The 27,987-nt window shown below is 41.0% G+C and overlaps 3 protein-coding genes across 6 annotated transcripts in view; 1 reads left to right on the top strand and 2 right to left on the bottom strand.

Annotated features, from left to right (window-relative positions):
- The first annotated feature begins 10 nt into the window (after positions 1-10).
- pdk4 (pyruvate dehydrogenase kinase, isozyme 4) lies at positions 11-11,801 on the top strand. 2 transcript variants are annotated; one of them, XM_087834525.1, is made up of 12 exons: positions 11-362; positions 603-744; positions 2,350-2,421; positions 3,094-3,278; positions 4,314-4,403; positions 4,713-4,790; positions 6,308-6,384; positions 6,481-6,579; positions 6,782-6,895; positions 10,000-10,113; positions 10,409-10,533; positions 10,981-11,801. In XM_087834525.1, the coding sequence occupies exons 1-12, from the start codon at positions 245-247 to the stop codon at positions 11,054-11,056; spliced, it is 1,290 nt and encodes a 429-aa protein (XP_087690651.1). In that variant the 5' UTR covers positions 11-244; the 3' UTR covers positions 11,057-11,801. The 2 variants fall into 2 exon arrangements, with proteins under 2 accessions (XP_087690651.1, XP_006787722.1); XM_006787659.3 differs by having other exon boundaries at positions 10,409-10,993.
- Positions 11,802-14,672: 2,871 nt separating this feature from the next.
- asb4 (ankyrin repeat and SOCS box containing 4) lies at positions 14,673-18,369 on the bottom strand. Its single transcript, XM_006787662.3, has 6 exons — positions 17,823-18,369; positions 16,900-17,199; positions 16,568-16,810; positions 16,230-16,477; positions 16,029-16,142; positions 14,673-15,728 (listed from the first exon to the last, which is right to left on the bottom strand). The coding sequence occupies exons 1-6, from the start codon at positions 18,367-18,369 to the stop codon at positions 15,540-15,542; spliced, it is 1,641 nt and encodes a 546-aa protein (XP_006787725.3). The 3' UTR covers positions 14,673-15,539.
- A 154-nt stretch (positions 18,370-18,523) lies between these two features.
- The window catches only part of ppp1r9a (protein phosphatase 1, regulatory subunit 9A), a 48,449-nt gene continuing 38,985 nt past the window's right edge, over positions 18,524-27,987 (bottom strand). For 2 of the 3 annotated variants that reach the window (XM_006787668.3, XM_006787667.3), the window contains exons 12-20: positions 27,378-27,463; positions 26,525-26,657; positions 26,372-26,432; positions 23,968-24,015; positions 23,805-23,853; positions 22,292-22,411; positions 21,970-21,993; positions 21,502-21,684; positions 18,524-21,109 (exon numbers count right to left, since the gene is read on the bottom strand). In XM_006787668.3, coding sequence (XP_006787731.2) covers positions 20,927-21,109; positions 21,502-21,684; positions 21,970-21,993; positions 22,292-22,411; positions 23,805-23,853; positions 23,968-24,015; positions 26,372-26,432; positions 26,525-26,657; positions 27,378-27,463 — 887 coding nt within the window. In that variant the 3' untranslated portion in view covers positions 18,524-20,926. The remainder of the gene's footprint in view (positions 21,110-21,501; positions 21,685-21,969; positions 21,994-22,291; positions 22,412-23,804; positions 23,854-23,967; positions 24,016-26,371; positions 26,433-26,524; positions 26,658-27,377; positions 27,464-27,987) is intronic. The other variant, XM_006787669.3, reaches the window with a different exon arrangement.

Raw genomic sequence — 27,987 nt, 5'->3', positions numbered from 1 at the left:
CTTCCCTGTCTACGGTCAACAACACACGTAGCACCGCACAGAAGTTGAATTTGAGGGGCACAAAGCAGCCTGTAAAATGCAAAGACGCTGCTAGAGAACAGTAACACCGGGGAACCCATAGTTTCCTCGAAGCTCTTCAGAGGTATGACACCGAGCTAGCTGAGAGTCGTCAAACTGGGCCGTGCTGAAGAGATAAAGGACTGTTTGTTTCTGAGTTGGGGTCTGCAAAGGGGAGAGGGGAAAAATGAAGTTCGCTCGGTTTTTGCTGAAAAACAACTTTGTGGCTGGGATACCGAAACAAGTGGATAGGTTTTCTAAGTTTTCTCCATCTCCCCTGTCTATGAAGCAGTTCATTGACTTTGGTAAGTGAACTAGAGCAAATTGTTGTTGTTTTTATTTTATTTTATTGTGTTTGTATGTGTGTCTGTGGTATTGGTACTTTTCCAGATTTTAATCGTAGGTCAGAGTTCAGTTCAGGTGCGAAACAAACTGCCCGAAGGAAGCATATGCCCACAAAGATGACACAGAGGTCATGTTTTTGTGCTTGCTCAGTGATTTTTTTTTTCTTCTTCTCCCTGATGTCGGCTGTCATGTGACTGCAGGCTCGGCCAATGCATGTGAGAAGACCTCCTTTGTCTTCCTCCGCCAGGAGCTTCCTGTCAGATTGGCCAACATCATGAAGGAAATTGATTTCCTCCCTGACAAACTCCTCGGCACTCCATCACTGAGGCTCCTCACCAGCTGGTAAGAAATTCAGATGCACAGCAACAAAAATCATATTATAAATCCCAGATTCCTGCACTGTTCAACTGGTCATTCAAAGCATGCAGGTTACTCACGCCCTCTGCTTATCACCTCATAATATTACTTCCCACACATTACAACATCTGCATATCTACAGTAACGTCACACATACAGCCACCCTGTCGTTTTGCTAATCTGCACCTTAGGTTGTGTGACTGTTAACTTTAGATGTGCACCAAATCTCTTCTTTTCTCAGCCAGAGGATTTCTGTGCACTCGCTTGGCACCTGATCTGGGAACATGTTTTATGATCTGTTCTGGATTAGATAAGACAGCCAGTCCCTGTTTCACGTGGTTGTGTTGTCCCAATGGGTCTTTATGACTTAATTATTAACGCATATGCCTGGTCTCGCTTAAGCGGTGCTCTGTGAGGAAGCAGCAAGTGTTTTTGACTTTTGAGGAATGCATGCTACTTATTGCATGAACCCATGTGCACACTCCGATTTCAAGGTGTAGGAGAACTCATAACCATGTTGTTCTTTTAGCACGTTAACCGTGAGAAGAACAGCTGTGATCTCTTTATTGTTATCATTCTGTAGCTATGTCTCTGACCAAAGCAGCTGAAAGTTTTGTTCCTAGTCTAAAGAGGTTGGGCCAGGTGTGGTTCACTTCCTTCTGTAAATGTCCTTCATTCAAATGGTGGCTAAAATAAAGTGCTTTGTTACCACTTTGGCATGTTTAGCCCTCTAGAGTTCCTGAACTTATAGAAAGCTCTAGTCCTTTTGGTGGGAATGCACTGGTCCCTGTAGTGGAAAAGGCCCCATTTACTGGAGTTTTACTGTCGTGTGTTCTGCCTCTAGATTTTACTGTATGCATCACAAAGCAAACACTACAGATGTTGGCTAGTCAGCCTTGTTTGTTTGCACGATTGAACAGCTCAGCCAGCTTTTCTCAAAAACTAAAATAGCAGTTTGCTTTTCCACCAAAGCAGCATCACACACTGCAAATGGTACACTATCCATGTTGATGATGTATAACTTACCAAGCCCAGGCAACAACCCCACTCTTAAATAGAAGTCACAGCAGCAACTATATTTGGCCATCTACCTCATGGAAAGTAACGTCCTTTTTCCACTGAGCTTTGCTTGCAAAAATCATCGATCTGTTGTTTGTTATTGGTGTTGACGAGTCAAGACACTTGAGGCTTTGGCATTTGTGGGCAAAGTTGCATAAAACGTCTATTACAGGATGTCTGTTTGCAGAGTGTGGAGGGCCCGGAAGGTCATTTGAGGGACACGCTCAGTGTGTTGAGTTGAAGCTACACTGCTGGTTACCTTTCACCCAGTTTTTGTTCAGTGAGGCGGCGCAAGAGAGCATGACTCGATGAGCTCAGCACTTCCTCATTCACCGGTCTAGACCAAAAACAATCATCTTTTATTTAAAGAGAGGATGTTGTTATGTCATATCCCAACAGCTACAGCAAAATTCTGCGCAGAGTAGCTTCTTTCACATGCTTCTTTTTCAATATATATTGCCTTTCTTGCCCTTTTGATTTGTGATCAATTAAACTGTGCTGCTTTAAAATCTATTCTTTTGTGTCCATCAGGTATTCTCAGAGTTTGTTGGAGCTCATAGACTTTTTAGAAAAAGATCCAGATGATAAGGATGTCCTGAAAAAGTAAGTCGTATGCAGAAACTATTCACTATATGTTTATTAACTGTAAACAACTGTCTCTGCCAGGCTTTTTGTGTGTGTTACAAATCAAATTATTTATTAGGCGAGTGATGGCCAATGCTAATTCAACATCTGTGTAATGACACGTTAATTAATCAGTAGTGCAGTTGTCTGAATTCCTGATACAGTTCCGCTATTCATGCTCACATGAAATCACAAATACCTCGCATTGCATCGAGCAGATATGACGTCTCATTTTTGTCATATCTGCTCGAGCTGAACTAAACATACCCCGGTCTGGCAGGGAGTGAACTGGATTTTAAGGGAGGAGCAAAATGAATGCATTGGAATTTGAAAACTAAAACCAAGGCATCATTGTGCAAGAAAAAGTGGGACAGTGGACATTTAATCTCAAGTTGTTTCCCTGGTTTATTCATTCAGTGCATTCACCGTCTGATGTTTGCTTTGACTTTTTGTCAGGTGCCATCTGTTTGAAATTGCTTCACTCAAAGCAGTTCCTTAAAGTTACTAACTGCATTTATAATAGCACACTTCTACAGCTGATTTCTTATATGGCTAACCTATGTGATGTGCTGTCTATGCTGATGTGCAGTAACTCTCACAATCATCGTGTCCCTTCACATATTCATGCATTTATCATGTTGTTGTCTCCAGCTTTACACAGACTCTAGTAAACATCAGGAACCGGCATAACAACGTGGTGCCCACCATGGCTCAGGGGGTGGTGGAGTACAAGGAGGCTTTCGGCGTGGACCCCGTCACCAACCAGAACGTTCAGTACTTCCTGGACCGCTTCTACATGAGCCGCATCTCCACACGCATGCTCATGAACCAGCACAGTCAGTATAGTTACCTGTGATTAACTGTGAGTTAATCCACACAGTTGTTATCATTCACAGTTCATGTCATTAAAGGAGCCCTCTGAAGTTTTCATGTAAATAAAAGTGAAATAAATTAGGTTTAAGGGTGTTTTCACACCTGCCAGGTTTAGTCTGGTGTAAACACGGTAATCGCACTCAGGTGCTGGTCTCAGTCTGGTTCCTAATGAACAGCAGTGCATTTCATTTATGGTGTGAATGTGAGCTAAAAAACTTCCTGTAGCCATGTAAGCTTTGCATTCTGGGATGCAGCAAGGTACAATACATGTGCAAAGGTCTGTACAGGCAAGGAGCTAGCTGTGAAATGAACGTAAATTCTCAGTGTTCTCCGATAGTCCAGAGCACAGAAATCTTCCTTCTGTATTTATTTCAGTTGCTCCAATACTATAGGTGTTGACAACTCCGTAAGAAATACTATTGAGCCCATTGACTTCCTGTACATTCTGTATTGTTGGTCAATGCTAAACAAATCAAAGGGAATCAGCTTTTACAGCTGAAGCTTTGTTAGAGATCTAAATTTCCAAGGAAGCTGGCAGTACTTATTCAGCCAGGCTAGTGTACATCACTAGAAGTTAAGACAAAAAGAACTAAAATAAAAAAGGAGGTTAAGTGGAAGTAAAACCAAAAGGTTTAAGTTACACTTGATGAGCTGATTTAGCACCAAGTTGTGTTCTCGTGTATTTTTAAGAGCATTTTTTAAAAGCTGCAGTAGCAGAAAAAGATTCAGACCCTGCTTTTGCAAAGGGGAGGAAAACCTGAATTACAATGTGCTGATTATGGACTTCCACAACTAGTGTTGGCTACTACATCTTTAACCAGTATGGCATAATTAAGGCCCAACCTGATAACAACAGTTTTACAGCGGTGTAGCACTGCTGTCACACTGACTATTTAATGAGTCTGGCTTTATTTCCAGCTGAACAAAGCATGTATACTGTGTATGTATCATAGATGACCCTCTCATATATATATTTTTGTTTAATATGTCTACTTTAGCATTGATATTTGACGGCAGTGTAAATCCAGCCCACCCCAAGCATATTGGCAGCATTGACCCCACCTGTGACGTTGTGGAAGTAATAAAAGGTAAATAATGATGTTTCGCATAGCTATGCACACACACTCACGCCCATGCACGCTGTGTGTTATCTGTTTCCCACCACTCGTCTGTACATACAGCTTCGTGACCTTTTGACCTCTGTTGTTTTGAGTCAACACACATAGTGTGTGTAAGCGGTGTTGTGTTGTTATAGTGCGTGTGCACATATGATCACTGTGAGAACAAGAGCGAGGGCTTCTATACCCTTGTTATTTCAAGATGTGCAGGTCTGGGTTTTTTTTGTTGTGGTAACAGTTTCTGACGCCGAGAACGTCACATTTTGATTCACTTTGCAGATGCCTACGAAACCTCGAAGATGCTGTGTGAGCAGTACTACCTGACCTCTCCAGATATGAAGATCACAGAATTCAATTGTAAGTGTTTTAAAAAAATAAGGTTTACTTTATAATTCAGGATGTAGCGCTGCTTGGATTTTCTGCTTGTTGCCATCTGTGAGAGGAACGTTTTGCTGGGTTTCCTGTTCCAGAAACAGAACTAACTGAAAGTTACTCTAAGTTAGTTACCAGGGTGACAGGCTTTGTTAACCAATCACGATCACTGGCAAGTTTTCTTATCTTTGACTCCTCCCCTTCTGCTGCAGCTGAAGTCGCCTTTTGACACTCAGTTCCTCAAATGTACGGCTGATACTAGAACATGCATAAGAATGTAGTCACTTGCAGAAGTTTACATCTTCACAAACACTGAAATCCCAGTTGCATGTTTGCTGTTTACGCATGTTTGACAGTTTTATAATCAAGCTGTCATGAGCGTAGAAACAGGGATCACTGGACCTCGCGGATTTATTATCAGCTCAGAATAAAATCAGCAGGTCACATCTTTATAACACTGTGACTCCATGAAGGTGCTAAAGCATTGCTTGCATGTTACTGTTGTAATCCATGTTTAAATGAACAAATCTGTATCAAGCCTTAGGATGAACAATCATTTGACTTGGCCTACTCGGGCCAAATGATGGAAAAAATACCTGCTGATTAGGTAAATATTTGTGTTTACATTTGAGTGTAATGACTTTAGGATTGTTGTGGACTTTTGAATGCAGACTGCAGATAGTCATAATGTGCTGCGCAAAAGTCTTGAGCCATCCATCATTTCTTTATATTTTGCTAGGAAAATGAGAAAAAGTTGCAGCGATTTATTGAGATTTGTAGACACCTTTAGCTTCATCTTTACAATCATTCTGTCATTAATATATAAGGACGGAGACAGGAGTTATGTCACAGGGTTATATTCAGCTCAGAATAGAATCTGTAGTCTCAGTTTTTCTAACTCTGCGGCACAGAGTCACAATTTGGATAAGGAAGGCTCTGCTCATTACTTGTTGCAAATCCTGACCGTCGTTGTTGGCTTTCTTCTTCTACTCATGCACGTATTTAACTCAGAGTGGACATACCAAGAATTGATAGAATGAATTCTCAAGGTGCCAAAGTTTTTGGATAGACGCTTTTTGGAACAAGGCCCTGCTGTTCTCCTGAACATAATCTTTGTTAGTTTTATACTCAAGACATCTGTTTCTTGTCTGCTGGCTCTGCCAAAACCTCGACACTAGAGGTTCCCAAACTTGAACCATAACATTCATATCTACATAGTAAAGATAGCTGTATGCCGTTTTTTTTCTCTTCTTAAAAAATTGTATTACGTAAAACTGTTAAAACAGAAAAAGAAACTGCTCTTTAAATATATAGATGATATAGATACACCTGTTCTGTTACATGATATGGTGAGACTTGATCAAATAGAGTTTAATCTATCAAGGAAGAGAGTCAAGAGACCAGCTGCACACCTTTTAAGACCCTGGTCTGTGACTTTTATAATACATTTAAAAAGTGTTTTTTGGGTTTTCTTGTGGTCAATGTTTTGAAATGTTTCACAGCCAAAAACCCTGGCCAGCCCATCCAAATTGTATATGTGCCATCACATCTCTACCATATGCTCTTTGAGCTCTTCAAGGTACAGTATTAAACACGCACTATTGAAAACAGGACATTTATTGCTGTTCCTCATGGGTCTCCTCACTTGTTTTTCTGACTACGTGTTCTCTGTCAGAATGCCATGAGAGCTACAGTAGAGACGCACGAGACGAGCACGACGTTGCCCTTGATCAAAGTTCGTGTTTCACTGGGCACTGAGGATCTCACTATCAAGGTAAATGAGGACACCATGCGTGATGATAGGCTGGAACATTTAAGCTCCAGGCAGCACTGTACGTGTTGTACTTTGTTCTAAGTCTGCAGACTTGATACGCAAAGTACCACACTCTTTAGATTATGTTTAAATGATAAAGAGTTCACAGGCAAAACACTAAGAGAACTCCTGTAAATGCAGAATGCTTGTGTTTTATTTTTAGATGTCTGACAGAGGAGGCGGAGTCCCTCTAAGGAAGATTGAACGTCTCTTCAGCTACATGTACTCCACAGCTCCCAGTCCAGTCCGTGTAGACAATGGTCGTAATGCCCCTCTGGTGAGACTAACACTGTCACATTTGCTTTTAGGCTTTTTTTTGTCCTTAAACGTGCAAATCTTACTACTAGAACTCAGTAGCACTGCCCCTCCTCCTAAAGTTGAAGGTGGTGGGGTTGAAGCTATGGTGGCTATTGTAGGAACTCTGACTGCTGTTCATTTGCAGCAAGTGATGCAGGCTGTTAGTCTGCTGTTTAGCTCAGCTGTCAGTATGCTCGGTGTCCCTGGCTATTTATTCTGAAGATGCCCTATAAATTCCCACAGAACTCGATGAGTTTTTCAGGATATCTTGACCTTTTTTGTGAGTACTGCGATTTATTATGTTAATCTCAGTTAGCTGCTGTTAGTCTCTGTTAGCTGCTATTAGCCAGCATCAGTGAAACGTTTCTTGAAGTGGATCTAACATTGTTAGATTTAGCAAATAAACTCAATGTGAGAATTTAATCAAACTGTTTATCAGAGGAAAAGTGAGATTTTTAGGACACTCAAGCCTATCATTTGCTGTCATAATATGAGATTATAATCAGCTATAAATCAGCTGTTATAACATTGTCTGCTGTCTGGAGACAGGAGGGCTACATGTCTAATAATGTGCTGACAGTAAGTAGCTGCAACAATATCTGAAATAAATGAGCGTGTTTATGCAAATTTTTGTGTGTTAGAGTAAGGAGGAAGAGGCTGAGGTGGAAATTTATTCAGTCTCTAGCCACATACATCAAACATGATTAGTTGGAAAGGTGTTGTCCATCTTGGCCACTGTATTCAAGATGGTGGGGGAACATGGTGGCATCAAAAACTGGTGCTTTCTTCTATGTATGTTTAATGGATTAGTTCTAAGTCCAAGAATCCAACAATTTATTGGAAGATGCAATTAAACACTAATAAATGTAGTCAAAGGAGCTTGCAAAGAAAAGAGTCTGGACTTCTTTAAGTTGCTTGAAGACGTTTCACCTCTCATCCGAGAAGCTGGATGACTGAGAACCTTCACAGACACTAATAAATGCATATTTAAGAGTACAACATTCTTGTTTTCCATTAAACAAACTAAAAAAATACCTCACCTCTATTCCTGCCACTGAAACAGAACCTGTACTGTGGCCAGTTTTTGCCTGTTGAAATTGTGGTGTTCTTCAAAGCTCTATCCTTGTCCCACTGTCATTTTCCAAATATAGTTAAGTCCATAGGTAGTTGAACAGTGACCATTTTTTGCAGTTTTGCCTGTGTACATCAAAACAGCGGCTTTAAAAATCAAACAGTCAGGATGTGATTGAAGTGTAGACTTTCAGCTTTAATTAATGGAGGTTAACAACACTTTTAGAATGAAATTATACCCATTTTTATACACATTAAAGTCTACAATCAACATATCTTCATGATATTGCCTTGAGACGACTTTTGTTGTGCTTTGGCGCTATATAAATAAAATTGATTTGGATTGAACTACTCAGGGTTTACAACAAGGTGCAAACTGGTGTTTAAACTTAAGAACAGAAAGACCAGATTAGATTTTGCCAGAAAATATCTATTAAAAAAAGGGCTTCTCAGGTCTTTTAAACAAATCTTTGGACAGATGAAACCAAGATCAACATGACGTGTATGGAGAGGGAGAGACGGCTCATATTCTGAAGTATATTATCTGTCAGACATGGTGGAAAGAATGTCATAGCATAGGAATCTGTGGCCGCCAGTGTAACTGGGTCACTAGCATTTATTGATGAAGTGACTGCAAAAAGTAACCAAAGAGTTTCTCAGGCCAAAGAAATTGGTTATTCTTCAATGGCCAAGTCAGTCACCTGATCTCAGTCCAGCAGAGCATGCTTTATAATTACTGAAGTCAAAAACTGAAGGCAGAGAGACCAAAAAGCAAAAAACAAGCAACTGAAAACAGCAGCAATAAGGAAAGAAACATATTTAGTGATGTTCATGGCTTCAAGACTTCAGGCTGTCATTGACTACAGAGGATTTTCATCCAACTTTTAAAAACATTTATGTTTAAAATTAAACAGCTTTATCCACTTCATTTAGGCCTTAATGCAATACTATGTATGAAAATGACTGTAATGACTAACCAGTTAATGCAAATTGTTTTGGTGAACCGCTTGAATGAAAGTCTGCACATCAATGACATCTTGATAATTTAATTTAAACTGCACTGTGGTGGTGCACAGAGGCAAAACTACAGAAAATTGTGTCTTTATCGTTCAAATTGTGGACCTCAGTGTGGGTGAATGGAGCTCTGCTGGGTCTCAGCTAGACAACAAAGGTGACTGGGCCTGTGATGTTAGACCTGCACGACTGTGGAAGGCTACAAACGTCCAGTGACTTATAATGGAAACTTTTTTGTCTGTTAAATCTCTGCTGAAGACAACATTTGATGACCTTGCCTGTACCTTTAATGATAGGTTCTGAAACCTTAATGACAGCACAAATCAATAAAGACTGTTTAACAACTGGGTTTTTTCCAAGGATAGCTGCAGAGGCAGAGACCACCCTCACTAACGTTTGTGGCAAACCCTGTCATTTGGTTCTGCAAACAGGCCTGAAATATCACAGAAACCACTCAGTTTAAAAAAAGGGTTACTCCCAGTATGCTTTCAAGGGGTAAAATAGAGTAAAAATTCCCTTTATTGGCAAGCTTTTGTGAGAGTTTTTTAAAGATAATTTTCAAAATTCTGGATTGTTCTTAGTTTTTCTTTGTTTTGGAGGTGCTTTTATGATTATTCTGATGTTTTTTAATATTTGCAATGTCTTTGTGTTAAGCACGTTCTAATTTAGCCAAGAAAAGTGCAATATTTAGAAGAAAAAAAGGTCTATAATTATATTTGAAATTTGAGTAAAGTTCAGTAAAATCTTGCTGTTGTCTTTAAACCTGACATTAGGAGTAAACCTGAGTCTAATTCACCCTGTTTTAACCAGACACTTACACAAACAAACATTGCTGCAAATGAGCTTATTACACCGTGAAATGCAGTCAGCAGTGGTTCACTGGTTTAAACTCCAACCATGAGAGAAACTGATATTTTTTTAAATGTTGCAGTAGTTTTAGATTAATCTATAAAGACAGTATAACCTTGTTATGTTTCTGCTTTCCCGACCTTTATTCAGGCTGGTTTCGGCTATGGCCTGCCCATTTCCCGCCTGTACGCCAAGTATTTCCAGGGAGACCTGCAGCTCTACTCAATGGAGGGTTATGGCACATCAGCGGTCATATACTTGAAGGTGAGAACAGCTCCACCTTAACACATAGTGTCAAAAAATAACGTTGAAGGCCAAGTTGGTGCAGATTTCACAAACTTACATGCTGTTAGCCGGACGTACTGGATAGGCTGAGTAACTATTTAATACAGAAATGTTGTTAGTATAATTTACAAGGTTACATTCTGGAGATCGAGGGATGTGGTTTAAACAGGCTACTGACTTCTAATTAGACACACATGACCTCGGCAGGAGAGCAGGGTGGGCAGGGGTGTGGTTAGACTCCAGTAATGAGTTCCCCTCCATGCTCTATCACTAGGCCATGTCTTCAGAGTCTGTGGAGAGACTTCCTGTTTTCAACAAGTCGGCCCTGCGGCATTACCAGTCGACCACAGAGGCCGATGACTGGTGCATGCCCAGCAAGGATCCAAAGAAGCTCGGCAGGTATGAGACGAGCGGGTGATGTCAGACTGAGGAAGGAGAATGAGGAAAATGAAGAAGAAGAGAGCATATGTCGGAGGAACCAAAATGCTTTCAGCATGTTGCTGGACTTGGATTTTTGTCGTGGACTCTTCTCTCTCCCTGAGAGAGGGCGGAAAAAACTAAAGTTTATTGTTGGTATGAAGAAAGCAGTAACAAACCTAAACCTGAATCTGATTTCAGACCAGCCGTCACCTAACATAAGCTCACCCCACAAAATGTGCTGCTAATGGGAATGGAACAATTAATAATCTCCTTTTTACCTCAGTGATTACGCTCAGAAAAAAAGTCCTCTTTGTGTTTATGTAACATTAGTATCATTCACAATCCAGATGTTTGGTTTATTAAAATCACAAGTATTTTGTGTTTGTGCATTAGGTTAAACGTTTTTGTTTTGTTTTGTTTTTTTTTAAAAGGCCAGCCACAGCCGACTAAAGTGTTTGTGTCTTTGAGCAGAATTGGGTCGCGTTTGCTGAGTGCCGCATAAACACAAAGGGAGCAAAGTCTGTTTCCAACGATCAGCTATAATATGCAGCGCTGCTTCATTCACACAGCTTTCAGCGTTTCTTTGTGAACAACAGCAAATGTGAAATTATTTTTGCTGCGATGCCACATTTGTGTGTGTTGGAGGATTTTCAGTGTCACTAATTATGTACCTCGTGTCTTTATGCAAGCTGAAAGGAGTTTGAAAAGTGGAGTCATGCAGAGGAATGAGTGGAGAAATTTATCATGCCTGGTCAGATGGGTGAAAAATAGTTGTGAATGTTGCCTTTACAGTGATTTTAAAGTGTTAAAGTATGTGTGAAGTTTAATGGGAAGTACAATTTCTGCAGGAAGTTGTACTTTAGCTCAATGTTATGTAACACACTGTAAGTCTTCACCCTGTTATCTGTGCCTGACAGGATACAGTCAGTATCAGAGGCACGTAGGAACAACACAAACAGATGAGAGAGGACCTTATGTAAGATGTAAGCCATTTGCTGCCAGTCATACTTTTATATTCAATCCATTTAGTTTTAAGTTTAGAAAAATGTCTTGGGAACTTAATGTTGAGAAAATATTTTAACCTTTATGTGTTGTTTTCCCTTGAATTCATAGATGTGTAGTTTTCACCTTTTACTCTATAAGTGTCACTCAAAGGCCAAGTGTCCCTGCACTGAGTCTGTGGTTCACCACTAAGAGGACCAGTGAATGTAGAAATTAAAAATAAAAACGTGTCACCTCTCAGTGTATCATTTCTTCAGATCCACTTCATGCTTCTGCACTGTTGTTCATTTGAACAGTCGGTGAACAGAAATGAAACTGTTTACAGTCTGTAAACAGCTCCCATTTGTTACCGCCCTCTTAAAGTCTCCCTTCTCTTTATCCACACCTCGTTTTAGGAAACTTTGCTGTTTGTAAGTCGCCATAATAGACGCAGTCCATTGGCTTTCTGTGGCCGCCTTCCAATAGAGGCCGAGAACAGGCTGTCTTGTTTTGCAGCTTCCTCTGTGTGCCCACAAATGCGGTGCTCCTTTCTAGTTTGGTTTCTCTTTGCTTGTTTGTGTCACTCTGTTCTGTTTTACAGTTTACTGCCATCATCATACAAATACAAGATTATGCAAGGTCGATCTGAAAGATAAGAGAGAGTAAGACTAAGTATAAGATCAATAAAAGCAAAGACCTTTTCTCCAACGTAATCCTCACTGGTATATTTTTAGAATTAGGCCACTCGGGTCCTGGTCCTTCAGTCATCCTAACAATGTTCCCTCTACAGAATATGAACACATGCAAATCAGAAGGCTACATCAGACACTTGGTTTGGATCTCTGCTGTGAATCTTGGCATAGAAAGTTAAGAAGTACAAGTGAATACAAATATCACAGCACAAATATTAGCTTTGTTCCGTGTTCGACTGTGCAACGTGCTGGGGCACGAGTTCGCCTGGATTTGACCTTTTTACTGTTGACACTGTTTGTTTACTTATAAAGTTGACATCCCAGTACTGAAAAGCTGCAGCAGACACTTTTGGTGCATGAAGAGATCGACTGTCTTGTTTAATTTTGAGACTTCACAGATGGAGTGGCCCAGGATGGCTGGGATAATCTCCAGGCCTCCTTCCACTGAACTGGATATGCAGGTACTAAAAAGGATTCATGGATGGATTTCAAGCTGCAAGTTTTGGTAATGTTTGGTAATGCTGGGTTGTCCAAAAAGTACAAAACAGAGGTCCAGTACAGACACCTCCACATGACCTATAGACTGCTGTAAGGTTCATAATGACTGTACCTTTCTATCTGAATTACTGGTTATAGACAGCTTCTGCTCTTTTGTTCACATTTCATTTATTTGCAACTGCACTACTGAGCAGAAGCTCCTGTAGGCAAGCGGTCTTGTAATTTCTATAAGCAGCTGTGGCGACCCCTTGTGGATGAAGGAGCAGCCAAGGAATAGTTCTCCAGGCTTCTTGAAGGACAATCAAAGCTCTTCTTTGGATGTTGGCTGCCTTTTGTTCCCACACTGCCTCAGTAATGCTGAGGTCTGGGCTCTGGGGAGGCCAATCCATGGCTGACCGTGGCCTACTGCTGCCTTTTCTCACTGTTCTTTAAGAATAGCTTCTCGACAGGCACCCTTCCACTGAGTCCATTTCTGATGAGGCTTCCCAGTGTCGGGCCTTTGCTGGATTTTTTTCCTGTTTTTTAAGGACATGACTTTCAGATAATTTCAAACTGTAGCTAGATTTTTTTAAATTTATTTTAGATGTGCTACTTTTGCTTTTGTCCTCGATTTGTCCAGTTTCCTGCCCATTTTTAAGGACACACTGCACTTCATGCCAAGATGTACCAAGTTGTATGTCAATATCTCAACTATTTTAGGCTCAAAACTTTGACACAGTATTATAATCACACTTTCAAGTACTGAAAGTTTGATTATTCAAACAATAAATATTTTGTAGATGGTTTTCTGAATATTTTAAAATGACTTCTCCTCGCCTCAGATATTCATTTTGTGTGTCTCTATAATGCATCATTAGAGACGACACAAAAATACCAAGCACGAAGCTTTAATCTTAACGTTTCATTAGGTTGACAGTTCATTTATCTCCTCTAGCGTCTCCTCCAGTCTGCCTCAGTCTAATGACTTCTTTCCTCTGTTGTACATTAGTCTTTCTCCCGGTGACTCAGCATCTGGATGAAATAGACAGACATCATTACAGCATGCTGTTGTGAAAGGACTGGGCCATGTTCTGTAAAGGATTAAAGGCAGACAAGACACCTTTCAGAACAGTTTCCTCTAGGAGAGGATTTACTGTGCTCATTCTGTTAAAAACTGAAAAGAATATTAGGTTCTTCTTCTTCATTTTTAAGATGTTATCTCTGATCTGAGGGCTGTTGGGTGCTTTCTTGCACTGCAGACAGTGTTTTCCTTTTTTTTGGCTACAAGCAGTCCACTGGAAAAAAAAAGCACTTGTTCTGGAGGGTTTTGTCAAGTGTTTGTTCTCCTGAAAGTGGAACATGAGTTTGAGAGTGCGCATTAAGGCTGGTTGCCGGGTAGATTTGGAGCCTTCTCTGCATGGGCTGTCCATAGAGCGAGAATCTGGTAAACATGGACAGGTGGAAAATAGCTACAGCAAAGAGACTTGCACTAAAGACACTTTAGATGCTTCTTTTTGGGTGGCTAAAGGTCCCTCTGTCACTCTAAAGAATAAAGTAAATGCAAACATTTGCACATTTGTCGATTAAACATTTAAGGGTTAGGGTTAGGGAGTGATGCTGTCACTGCTTTAAAACTTCTTTCTTTTTGCTTTTCTGTTATCATCACCTTAGACATTAATGTAAGTGATCTAGAGCTTCGTACATCTCATTTTTAGTCTTTTATTGGGTCATTACAAAAATGACTTATAGATCCCATTATCTCAGACTCCTCTGGGTGTTGGCAGAAACGAGACGCTGATAATCAAACTGTTTCTTTTTAATAAAATTAATTTCAGACTCACCAGGCTAGTAAAGGTGTCAACATAGCAATATATCTAAAATGATCTCTCCCCACATGACGTCACATTTAGTTTAATTTTTTTCAATATATTCTACATTTATATCCTCAAAAATTGATATGGAGCAAATTAACTACTAATAAACCTTTTTTTAGTGGGTTCAGACGCTGTAGAAACCTTGGCTGTGTTATTTGCACTACTGATTAATCATGAAGCTGCTTGTGTTTTCAGGCTGCACCGTGTCACGACAGGCAGTGTTCGAAGCTCTGTCCTTCTAATTGGACACCTTCTCTTTATACAGACAAAAATGTCAATCCACAGCTCTCATTTAACTTTTAACGCCCCCATAATTTGGTCCTTATCTTTGAAAAGACCAAATGGTTGTTATTTTTGAATGCAAGAAATTCTGAATGTGGTAGTTTGTTCTCATAATAACAACCTAACAGAGAGAAGGCAACACTAGGAGTCATTTCGGTTGGAAAAAAAAGGACTTACTTTATATATTTTTTACTATTTACAAGAAACAAAATTTCGGTAAGAATTTTCTCACAATATATTACAGGGAAGTTATTTTTTGGGCAGGCCCTAGCTCCACTATCAAGCCTTTATGTGTAGTACATATATCACTATGCCTTAAGATTCAGACTAGACACACCATTGCCATCTATATAACAAAAACACAGATGAGGAGGATTTAACATCTAAAAGCATCTTAAAGCTATTTTAACAAATCTCCCCTCTGACCCGCCAGCTGTCCTGGAATGTTAGCAGCTATTAACTAAAACACAGAAATGGTTCATCCTGCAAGCATAAAAAATACCTTTTTTTGTTCTTTTTCTGTGCTTTCTGAGGTGTTTTAAATAAATAAAATGTTAATGATGATGATGTTACATCTTGCACCACTTTTCATTTCCGCAGTTAGCGGAGAGGCACTTAATAAATGTTTCTATTCGGGTCATTAGGCCTCATTCTGCACATCAGAACACCAGAGTCTCTATCAGTACAGTATCCCCTCAGGTTCTAGTAATAAATACTTCTTCATGGATAATGGCAGAGGCAGCTGTGCTACTCCTCTGTCACAGAAACCACCCAGGGCAGCTCTGATGGCACATCTGGAGAGGTGAAGCAGACTGCGAGGAGCGTCGGTGCAAACAGCAAACAGGGAGTCGTAGAAGTCTTTATGGCGCTGAGGAGACAAAAAGAAACAGATGCTTTTGTTTAACTTCAATTAGAGGGCACACTCAGTCATATTCAGCTAATGTAAGCTGAATTTAAAGGGGCAATACACTAATTTAACAGTTGAGAGACATCATATAGCTTTGAACTTGTTCATCTATAAATATTTCATCTTTTAGCAATATTTTCAGTTTTTACAATTTTTTAAATTATAAATGATATTTCTTACACAGGATTATGTTTTTTCCTTTTTAATTTCAGTCAGTGTGTATGTATTGTATTTAAAGAAAGCAGTCTTTATTAGCTCTACCTTGTAGCAGTCATCAGGAAGAGCAGCTCTCCACTTCCTTGTGGGTTTTAAACTGCTATAGGAGTTAACCAAGATTTCTACAACTCTGGGGTAGTCATGGCAGTTCTGGAAAACCTGTGCAAAACATTACAGACTTTGTGGTTAAACATATAGTATAATGCAGATTATTTCAGAACAAACCCACATCATCATCATCTCTACCTTGTGGAACTGTGGTGAGTAAACCCGTGCTGCATTGTAGTTGAGCAGCAGCTGAAAGCAGAGGTCTGGTATGGCCATAGGCCTGACTTCCGTCACTTTAAGGAGATACTGAATGGGAGAACAGCCGTTGATGTCCATGGCTCGTGAATCTGCCCCAGCCTCCAGCAGCATCTTTATCAGGACGTGATCGCAGTTCCAGGCAGCTTTGTGAAGAGCTGTTTTGTGGTCCGCCTCCTGAATGTTGGGATCTGCAACAGAAATCAAATCTGAAACATTGCAGTGGAAGTAAGGGGAGGGGTTAAAGTCAAAGTCAAGGAAACCTATCTAGAGCGTCTTACCAGCTTGATAGTCCAGCAGGAGGCGACAGACTAGATGATGGTCTTGGCTGTAGGTTTGCTCCTTAGTGTCAAAAGACCAGAAGGCTGCAGTCATCAGAGGAGTCTCCTGCAGAGAGTTCACTGCATTCACAGATGCTCCATGAGCCAAATAGAGAGCCACCAGCTCCGGAACACCGAATCTGGCTGCCGTGTGTAGAGGTGTGTCCTCTTCATTGTTGTGGCTTGCTTTGTTGACTTTTGCACCTCCATGAGAGGGGGAAAAAAAACATTTTGTTGTTGTTTTAGTGGTTTCTGCAGTGACTGTATTTGTGCTTTTACCCTTGCCTTCTCACCTTTGAGGATAAGTTGCTTGGCACACTCTACAGACTCCCGGGTAATGCAGTAGTGCAGCGGCGTGTGCCCACTCAGAGACAGGCTGTTGACCCTTGCCCCGTAAGCCAAAAGCAGGGGCACACAGTCTCCATTGGACACCTCGCAGGCCACGTGCAGAGGCGTCTTCCCATTGGGCATCAGATTGACAGCTGCGCCTTTCTGAAGGAGTACCAGCGCCGTCTCCACAGCATTGTACATTACACATACATGGATACCCATGGCCCAGGACTTTTCCAGTTTGTAGCCGGGTAGCCAGTATCCTAAAAGAGATCAGAAAAGTAGGAAGGAACTTTCAGCAACAGTAAAGTTTTTGTACTTTTAATTCTTCATAATTACAGCAGTTTCATCTAAGTGCTTTGTAATGTTTGAGTTACACAAACACAATCCAATATATTGCATTAAAGTGTGTGCAATAATCCATCCTATGTACTATGGTTCTATGGAAGTTTTGCACCACCTAGTGGTCAACTTACTGGACTGCTTACCAACAATGGAGAAGTGTGAGAAATCTCATAATAATAATAATAATAATAATGGATTTATATAGCGCTTTTCAAGGCACCCAAAGCGCTTTACAATGCCATTATTCACTCACTCTCACACACTGGTTAAGGCAAGCTACAGTTGTAGCCACAGCTGCCCTGGGGCAGACTGACAGAAGCGAGGCTGCCATATCGCGCCATCAGCCCCTCTGGCCAACACCAGTAGGCGGTAGGGTAGAGTGTCTTGCCCAAGGACACAACGACCAGGACAGAGAGCCCGGGGATCGAACCGGCGGTCTTCCGGTTACAGATACGCTTCCCAACCCCCTGAGCCACGGTCATGATCTGCATTTATACTCAGCACACAAACACACTCACAAACACACACAGTTTTCCTGCACCTTGTTTGTACGAGGCGAGGACCATGCTGGGATCTTCCACCTCCAACACAACGTCAATGTCTAGTTTGCTGGTTTGTAAAATCTCAAGGACTTTCTGTGCGTTGTTAGTCTGCAAGGCCTCCAGGAACCGTTGCTTCAGCTGTTTTTCAGCCAGTTTTCTGGGACTCAAACCCTCCATGAAATCTCTGTGCAAAGGCCCTAACGCTGCCAAATCGTCTGGCTTAGACGCTAGTATTGTCCATAAAGCATGGAGTATGTTGGAAAGCAACGCACAAATGTTGACAATGAAGGATTCCAGCATACCAACCATTGCAACAACTCCAGCATCAGTCCGCCCATAGGAGTTGCATGGAGAAAGAAGACAAAAATAAAGCAGATGAAGAGGGGCAACAAGTGACAGCAGTGCATCGTCACTGGGAGAAAATAGTCCTGGAGAGAAATTAGGATGAATATAAATAGAAAGCATAGAGGGTGGGATGGGAAAGCTAAAGCTGCCTGACTCTAGACCAGTTAGTGTGCTGGGGGGTGTCCAGTGACAGAAGGGCATTGTGCCTTTCTACCAGTGGATGTGGTAAAAATAATCAGCTTTATGAACCTGAGAGAAAAAAACAACTCTAATATTTTTATGTGTGTGTCTGACTGAATAGGACACATGCAGAAGAAAAAGAAGAAGAAACAAAAGCAAACTGTGGACAGTGGCTGCACATTTTATTCAGTGTGACAGGTAGCTGCCCTTTCAAAGTTTTCAGAATGTGACAGCAAGGCAATGACAAAAAAAGGAGGAGGAGGAGAATAAGCACAGCTTTTTTAAAAGTGAAAGCATGGCTAGCAGTTTGTGGCAAATATCTTTTTGCTATCCCTACATACATAAAAAGAAAAAAACCTTCCAGACATGATTCATCTGTGTCTCTGCCCGCCGGGAGCACTGAGGTCCCATGTATACGATGGTTTCATCACGCCTGGCAAGATCGGTCAAGCACATAGAAAAGATCTGGAATCCCGTTTTTAGCTCAGGTCGGACCTTTAACCTCAGCCCTCTGGAAAACAGCGCAACCACATTGACACAATACAAAACAAGGCTTCTTTAGGACTCTTACAGCATATTGCTTTCAGTGTTTAACTATACATACAAAAGAGTCTGCTGACTGGTTTGTCAGGGTGTGTGTGGAGGACTATTAATAGAAGGATTCAAGTGTTACAAAATATTTCATGAGAATACATCATGAGCAGTTTATTAGAGTAGCACGGGAGCAGCACTATGGTGGTATTAGAGGAAAACCACAAGCACAATGGGACTATACTACTGACTTTTTTCTCTCGTTGCAATATCGACCTTTAAATCCTTCATTTGATAACAGCCATTTGAATTGAAATCACTTTCTGATCATGTTTGGCAAAAGTAGGTAATCATACAATTCTGGATAAATAATTATTAAATGTTAATAATCCTCTTATTTCGTTATCATAAACAATAGTACATTGCTTCATTAAATACAGAAATAAATAAATAATAACACAATCTACTATCATGTATACCCGCACTGATACCCCATCTATTCTTCTCAGCCTGTTAGCAGCACACCAGACAGGGTCATTCAGATAAAGATATCATCACAGCTGCCTGTATATCTCTCATGGTGGCTGTGGTGTCTCTACATTTAATGTAAACCTATAAAATAATTCCTGGGAATGATAAAGAAGTAACACAGGCAAAATGTCTCTCGGTGAGCTTTGAAATCTTAAAATAAATCGTTCCAACAATGATGAACCAATTTCAGAATAAAGTCCAAAATATATTCTGGCTGTAAAGTTCAATTCCACTGTAACATCAAAGTTTTAGGTGAGATCATCTTTAAGGACAGTTTCTGCACTTTAGGTGTCGCACAAAGCATCTTTATGGCAGCATTACAAAATGTTATTTTCAGGACATTCCAGAGAAATCTGCATGACAAAGCTTGGGTCATCGGAGATAGTAAAATGACACAAATGAGGACGTCGTTTAGTCTATCGTATGTGTCCTGACGCTTGCACAGAAGAGGGCAGAGTTTGGAAAAAGTCTACTAAGCTGAAATTTCTAAAGGCAGCGGCAGGTATTACTTTGTTACTGAGAGAATATAAAAAGAGGTCAAAAGCAGGTTACAAGGGGGAGTCAAAGCAACATTATGCATTTAAGCAAGAAGTTTCATTTTTATCAACTTTTCTGTTTTTTGTGGTTCGGGTTAGGTAAGTTACAAATGTAATAATTACACAGTACCTGAAATCTCTATTAGAACAAGTCCAGTCAGTTTAGTATGTCTTCATCATTTATACTTTTACGGCTTGAGTATGGTACATGTATACGGTAAGGGGCACTGTAAGCCAGTACGCAGGTCAAATTTACAGTGGTTGCACTTCCAGTGTTCTTACAAGAAATCAAAGCGCTCGTTTCCTCCGGCGAATCTTTAATTTCCAGTTCAATTCCTTTAGGGAAGTTCCAGTGTTGCCTTATTCAGTAGTGAAAGTAAGCAGCATGGGGACACCTGGTGGTGGGAGATGAACACTGCCTCATGTAATCCAACACAAAGACCTGAACTGTATGTGCTTCGTAAAAGCCATAAAGAGATTCTGCTGATCTTTAGATTTGAGCAGGATATACATAAGTCTATTGAAATGGCACATCATCTACATCCTTATTTATCACTGTACATGTCTATGTCTAAAGGTGCTATGATGGGTAAGAGAAGTCTCTGGAGATGATGTGGTAGGTGACAGAGATGAACTTTTCACAGGCGCACTCTGGATATGAATAAATAAAACCAATTTACAGCTATAAACAGCAAAACAGAATCCATAAATTCTGGCTAAAAACACAGGATGGGTGTAAAATGAGGCAAATGAAGGGCACCATTCTGTTATCCAACTGATCCTTTTGGTTTCGTTTGGTTGGTGAAAAGGTCACTCAACAACAACTGACAGCTGGGTGTGGAGCTCCACCTTTCAGAACTACTGAACTACTGAGCGGGCGTCCCTCGGGGTTCGTTTGTGGGGCCTGCTGACGTTCTGTTCTGCGAGATGCTACTTGATGTGGTGCTACAGTAAAGCGGGAGGTAATCTGGGGGCTCGTTTCACTCCGCCGCACTTTCTTTACGTGCATCTTTCTGCTGCTGCTCCAGCTCTCTCTTCCGCAGCTTTTCGCGCTGTTTCTCCATCTTTTCTTGGTTCCTCTTGGCCTTTTCCATCATAACTTTAAGGTCTTTGATCTTCTTCTTGATCAGTGTTCGATCCTGGGAAGAAGTGACCCCAAGAGCCTGAAACAAATTAGCAAAAATAGTTTTATATTTATATCATAAGTATAATTATTTTGCTTTATTTTTTTTTATCCTTTATATTTCTTTTGCCAGACCAGTTATGCTCATCTCATAAAAACACTTTATTGTTAGGCCTATACCCTTGGAACTACTTTTAGCAGCAATGAAGTCATAGTTTTCTGAAAACATGTATCAGTCTCTCACATATAATTCTGAAGGAATTTTTTTATCTACTCTTTATGGAGGTTTCATTTATAAACAGCCCTCTTAAGGTCCTGGCATAGCATTTTAATTACGTTAATATCTTTGAGGACTTTGGCTGGGTCATTGTGATGTGATCTGTATTCGAAATCTAATTAAGATGCATTTAATAACAAAAAGGTTTCTGTTACCTTGAGCTCAGCACTATTCAGCTGAAGCAGCTGCACTCCATCTATATTTTTGGCAGTGAATTCTGGAATATGGCGTTCTAAGTTTAGGCCCATAAGCCAGTGGGCCACTTGCTGTGAAGTCCATTCGGTAATGCTGCGGTTCTGCCACTGGTACTGCTTTGAAAACTGCCCCTCGTCTAGCATCTGAACATACATGACAAGGAAAAGAAGCGCATATGATGAAAAACCTATCAGCTCCATCTTTAGTGCTTAATTTGGATGAATAATGGGCTCAAACCCAGTCAACAACATCAAAAGTTCCACTGATGCCTACATTCAGCACGTAGAAATACTGAAATTCTGGGGGCCATGAAGAGAAAAACGATTGTTCCTCACCAAAGATGTGTAGCAGTGAGACACAGACAAATGGTTTACACACAGCTCAACAGACACAGAGACACACATGCATTAAAAGAACCTCAGTCTCACCTCATCATCTATCATATCCAGACTCTGAATGTTGCAGCATAGAAAACAACAGAAAATGATTGGGTAGTTAACAGAACAGAAATGAAAAAGCTACCTCTGTGGTAGCCTGGCAAATAAAAAAAAGTGTTTTTCTGCAGTAAAAACAAGATAAGCTTTCGTGCAATAATGTAAAGAAAAAAAGAAAAACTTTCTGGATGTTTTCTATAAGATCACACACTTTATGCATGGGCTGATTTGAACCAGCGAAGATAAATAAGCTTGTATTTATGGTTTGTGTTTCCATATTGAACTTCCACGAAGAAGTTTCGGGAACATTTAGTACCTCATCTGAGGACAGCACCGGCGTGTGTGAGCGTCCTGACATCTTGGCTTCACTGAGCAGACCGCTGATCTCTACTGAGCTGCTGCTGCTGGCACTCAGATCATCGCACAAAGTGGGTGCCTAAGAAATCAACAACACGTTCGTAAGACTTGTGGCGAGCCAACTGGCTCTGCGGCTGAATTTAGCCGATTAGTTGGAACGCTTCTCTGTTATTGATGTTTCTGCGCAGTGTTATGTGAAGCCCAACACGATGTAGATGTTACAAATTTATTTAAGAATGATTTTTTTAACTTGAGAGAGTGGACGGGGAGTGAATGAATCAAGAAAATGGAGGTTTTTTTTCTCCCAGAATGAAACTGATGTGCTTCATCGCCCTGTTTTTAAAAAAAATCAAAGATTATGTTTTAGGTGTTTGACAGGCTCCAAGAAGGAGTGTGTGCATATCTGTCATTTTTTAAAGATGCTTGAATAGCATGCAAACTATAAATTTGGCTGGAATTTACGTGGACACAACACTGCTCTGCAGAGAAACTTTATTTGAGCTACTAAACGTTCCTTTTTTCGCCTGAAATACACAGATTTCTAATTTCCGTGATATATAGCTAAGAGTGTAGAGCTTTGTCTTACGCTCAATAACATACAGTAGCTTAACCCAGTCCTTTTAGTTTCAGTACCATCTGAGGTCAAAGGCTTAGACTGTCAGCTTTCTGGGAGGACTCCTTACCTAAAAGCTCCATAAAAACATAATTAAGAAGAAGTTCTGATAAGATTTATCTTCTCATGTGCCCTCTTCTTAAGCTGAGGGTGTCTTGGGAGTGAGAGAGGACTGAACTGGTGCAGGATCAAAAATAATCTCCTTTTTAATCCTATGGTAACCCCATCTGATATTACACAGGATTAGCCAGTTTTCACGTAAGTTCCTACAACTTTAATCTTATTGTATCAGGATGGGGTTTAACTGATTTTATACACATTAGAAAATGAACTCATTCACACTGTGATCAGATTTTTCTGCTAAAGTTAAATTAACACCTAAAATCAGATCATATGTTTGCTAAATGATTATGTTTTTTTAAGTGAGTTTCATTGACTGTTACACAATTAATTGGGCAATTATAAAGCAAATTATGGATTTATATGGCTTTGGCAAGGTAATTTTCTTTTCTATAAGCCCCAAATTACATCTTGGGGTACAAAATTAGTTCCATTTCAATTGTTTGAAGCGTTATTATTAAACATAAAGGAATACAATACCACATAATGTGAATAGGAAAAGAAGTGGGGCCATGTGAGTGCAGTCTGTTCAACAGAAACAACACAGTACATTAAAGCTACAAAGTGAAGAGACCAAACAGTAACCTGCAGTGAAAATGCAGAACTTGTTAAAAACTGCACGGATGCCAAGAAGACTTTTTTAAGTGCATGTATAATTGTGCACCACAGAGGGCAAAGCAGACTATTATTCAGAGAGAATCACTATTTACCAAGGTACCAATGACCAAACCTCACACACCTTGGCCTTGAGGTACTCTGGACTGTTCTCTGCTGACGGCTCTGTGGAGCTGAGAGACAGAAAGAGGTGCAGGGAGTTCCGAAATCAGCCATCGTGAAGTAAACATTTAAAATCCTCGTGTTTATTAGAAGGAGAGAGACAAGGAAAATGCAAACAGTAATACCTGTTTCCAGGTGAAGCTCTGGGATCTTTGTCCTTCACTTTGGTTTTCCTGTGAGGAGGTGGAGTGGAGTTGAGTAACATATGTGATGCAATTTTTTTGTTCATGTGCTTTGTTAACTATGAACCTTTAGTAATTATTCATACAAAATGACTTCCATAAAAGATCAGTTATTAAATTGTCTCTCTTGGCTCCTGACGAAGGCGGTCGCACTTTTCTCCTCCCCCTTTCCCTTATCTTCCCTGCTTGGCTTCTTGTGTCCTTGTCTAGTCTCGTCTACTTTTCTACTCTTGCCCTGGAACACTCTCACAGTCTGTTCTCTAAAACCTAAAAGGGGAATTATGGATTTGATCAACTGGTCCCTGAATGCAACTGACACCCTCTTCTCAACGAGAAGCCTGGGCTCGGGTGAGCCTGAGTGTCCTGGAGGGACGTTCCCTGCCGGATACACGATGGACGAGTGGCATAACTGGAGGGTCCTGTGCCTGGCGCGGCTGTTGATCGAGGACATTGAAGACATCTACCTTTTCGGAACCATGATAACAGGGTTCTTGCTGATCGGAGCTGGCTTGGCCCTGGTTTATCGAAGATTAAAGAAAGTGGAATCGGCTCTTCAAAACCCCACAAGGCTGCCCGCTGTGATTGAAGCGGTGGGACGACTTGTGACTTCTCGAAATGAGCTCATTGAACGCAGCACGGAGCTTGAGGCTGCAGTGAAAACTCAGACTAAGACCTATGAGCGAAAATTGGATAACATCATGGAGAAACTCACGGCTCTCCAACGGGAGATTAAGAGACCAGTGTTGGACTGTTAGAGCGGCTGTAAAATTGACATGCAGTTGTTCGAACTAAAGGAATACCACAATCATTTCATGCGGCTACCATATAGGCACCAGCCATGGTCTCAAGGCTGGAGCTGAACAAAACAAATTTTCACCCTGAGAACAGACGGTGTTTAGACTGTTCCTCCCCTACGCAAGGCCACTTGGGTTGGCTGGAAGACTGTTTACTTAGCCTGGCAGGGCGAAGGACACTCTCTCAGATAAACTCAGGACACACACACACATACACTGATACACACTCATCCCCCCTCCATTTCCAAACACCTTCGATGCTTGTCCCCTCCAGGGCAGATGGCGGGTCGACTGGACCAGCGCAGACATGCTGCAGGACTGGATTCGCTGTCTACACCAGCTCTCTCTTACCCTTACCCACCCCAGTTGCTTGTCTTGTGTTTCTATGGTGCATTGACAGTCATGTGCTTTTTGTGCTGGGGTGTTTTTTTTCTGTTCTCAAACTGTTCTCCCAGTAGGAGCTCAGTCTGAGTTTTTTTTCTCCTCCTCTCACCTCATGTTTTGTATTTTCGTTGCTTCTTCCTATCAGCCTACCTCTCTGACACGTCTTCCCAATGTGATGTTTGTGTAAAGTTCGGTCAGAGGGTTCCTTTGTAAATGTGCATGTGCCATTAGCGTGCTGCCAGCTGTAACCTATAATTTCTTTCATGATTAATAAAGAATTTCTGATTCTGATTAAAACTGCACACAATAAAAGCTGTAAATAAATACAGCATGTTTTATCTGCTCATGTGTGTTCATTGCTCAGCATGTTTGTAAATGGTCATCTGGTTCATTTAGGGACACCTGTTCAACAGCTTGTTAAGACAAATGTGTATTCAGCCAATCACGTGGCAGCAACTCAGTGTATTTAGGCATGGCAAGAAAACCTGCTGAAGCCAAACCGAGCATCAGAGTAGGCTGTGGCTGCAGGTAGTCTGGAGTTTCAGAAACTTGGATGTTCCCGGAATACCATCTCTAGAGCTTACAGCATCAGGAGACCACACTGGGTACCACTTTTGTCAACTAAGAACAGGAAACTAATGATGATCTGCTGCAACATTTGAATGTCGGGTTCAGAATTTGGCAAAAAAGCATAGATACATCCTGCTTTCTACCAATGGTTGAGGCTGCAGGTGGCGTAATGGTGTGTGGGAATTTTCTTTATATATTTTGGATTCCTTAGCATCAACTGAGCATCGCTTAAATGTCACAGCCTACTCGAGTATTGTTGTTGACCATGTCCATCCTTTTATAACCACATTGTACCCATCTACTGATGGCTGCTTCCAGCAGGATAAGACACCATGTGACAAAGCTCAGATCACTTCTAACTGGTTTCTTGAACATAACATTTTAGCACCTTACCAAAAGGGCATCCAGCCCAGTACAAGTAAGCTGTACCTAATAAGGTGCCCAGTGAGTGTACACAGCACTGCTCTTTTATAAGTGATCCTTGTGTTTGATTAACAACTTCATCTATCAACTTTATTTCACAACATTTCTCTGGACAATGTATGCTGTATCAATTCACTCAAAAAGTTAACATGTCATTGCATCATCTGCTGTCTTACCCAGGGTCCAGAGCTGGTCTCTGCTCCTCCAAACTATGAGAGGGGCTCGGAGACTGAGAACCTGTGATAAGAAACGCCCCGCACTGACATTACTCTTACATCAAATGATGAGCTTAAAAGAGTTCTGCATTATCAGGATCCAGGAGTGCTAACCGTGGAGTGTTTTTCTGGGGGAGCCCTCTGCACTGGCCTGGACCCTAAGTGCTGGAACTCCTCCATCGCAAGAGGCCACACTACGAAACGGACCAGAGTGGCTGTGGGATTGACTTCCACGACCTTCAGAGATCTAACAACAGAGAGAAGAAGAAACATCAAGTTAATTTAAGAGGCCATAAAAATGTGAGAAATATAACTAAGGAGAGAGAGAAAGAAAAGACAAGCGAAACCTCCAAAGAACTCCCACAGAACGAAGAGGAAATTAAGTGCAATCAAAGAATAAGAGATCTGAGCAGCCAGAGCTGCGCACTAATCTGACAGAAGTCACTTGACATACTTTCACCATTTCTAATTCCTTGCCCTCTTTTCCCCAGGAAGCGCCACAGTGCCTTAGCTTCTGTGTTCCTGCCAATTCTGATCCAGTTCTCGAGTTGTTTATCTAATCTGAACTTGCTGAGTTAAGTGACAGCATTAGCCAAACCCGAGCCTTTCATCCAGAAAAAAAAGACTGTGGCTGTTATTATCACACTGGGAGAGACAATAAGTTGTGACAGAACCACACACTCAATTAAAGTGGCAGAGCAACAAGCGGCAATTAATCCATTAGAAGGAATAAAGTGGAATGGACAGGAGTTAAAGGCCCACAAACACGCACATACCAAACACCCTGTGGTGAAATCTGAGACATATTAAATGTAAGAGTACGCTAATGAGAATAATGGAGCTCGTTTGATTAAAAGTCACATCTGTCTGCATCACGTCTGCTTCATGTTTCAACAGTTGTTAAATAAGAAATCGTGTAACTGTGTTAAGGTTTCACTGAGTAAAGGAAACACGTGTTAATACAAACCTCTTCTGTGGAGCAGATGCTGTCTCTGGGAACTCCTCCGTAGCCCTTTATTTTGCTGGGTGAGTGGGGAGAGCCCTCCTTCGTGTCTAGAGTCACACCCACACACACAAGAAATGGTGAGCAAAAACAGCTTTTGGTATACCCGAGCACATCCCTTCATGATGACATCTGTCCATCCGTGACGTTTGTTTTTTAAATTTTACTTATTTTAAACTTCTTAATTTTCCCTGACCCTGTGTCGACACCCACATTAAACACATCTATTAAAAAAACCATCAACTCAGTTAAAATGTCCAAACTTCCCCCATGAGCGACACTTCTAATTAGGCAGACAATTATCATCGTTCTCCTCATTCCCTGAGTGCGCATGGAGATGCTGTCAGATGAAACAAAGACTGAATCACTTAAATTTCAAAAAGATAATTTCAGCAGACCCTGTATTCTCCTCCCACGTGTGCTCTCTCCTTTATAGCCCGTTCAAGCCATATCCCTTGGCCCCTCTTGTTTTAATATAGCATACAAGGGCTGCATCATTCGTCTCACTACAATCCTGTCTGCGCTGAACTGCACTAGATATGGTTCTTCTTCTACTGTTCTGACGGTTACAGCC

The sequence above is a fragment of the Neolamprologus brichardi genome, chromosome 22, assembly GCF_056152115.1.
Source record: "Neolamprologus brichardi isolate AB-2024 chromosome 22, ASM5615211v1, whole genome shotgun sequence".
Classification (NCBI taxonomy): domain Eukaryota; kingdom Metazoa; phylum Chordata; class Actinopteri; order Cichliformes; family Cichlidae; genus Neolamprologus; species Neolamprologus brichardi.
The sequence above is the reverse complement of the archived record's forward strand: the minus strand, read 5'-3'. Positions and strand labels throughout refer to the sequence as shown.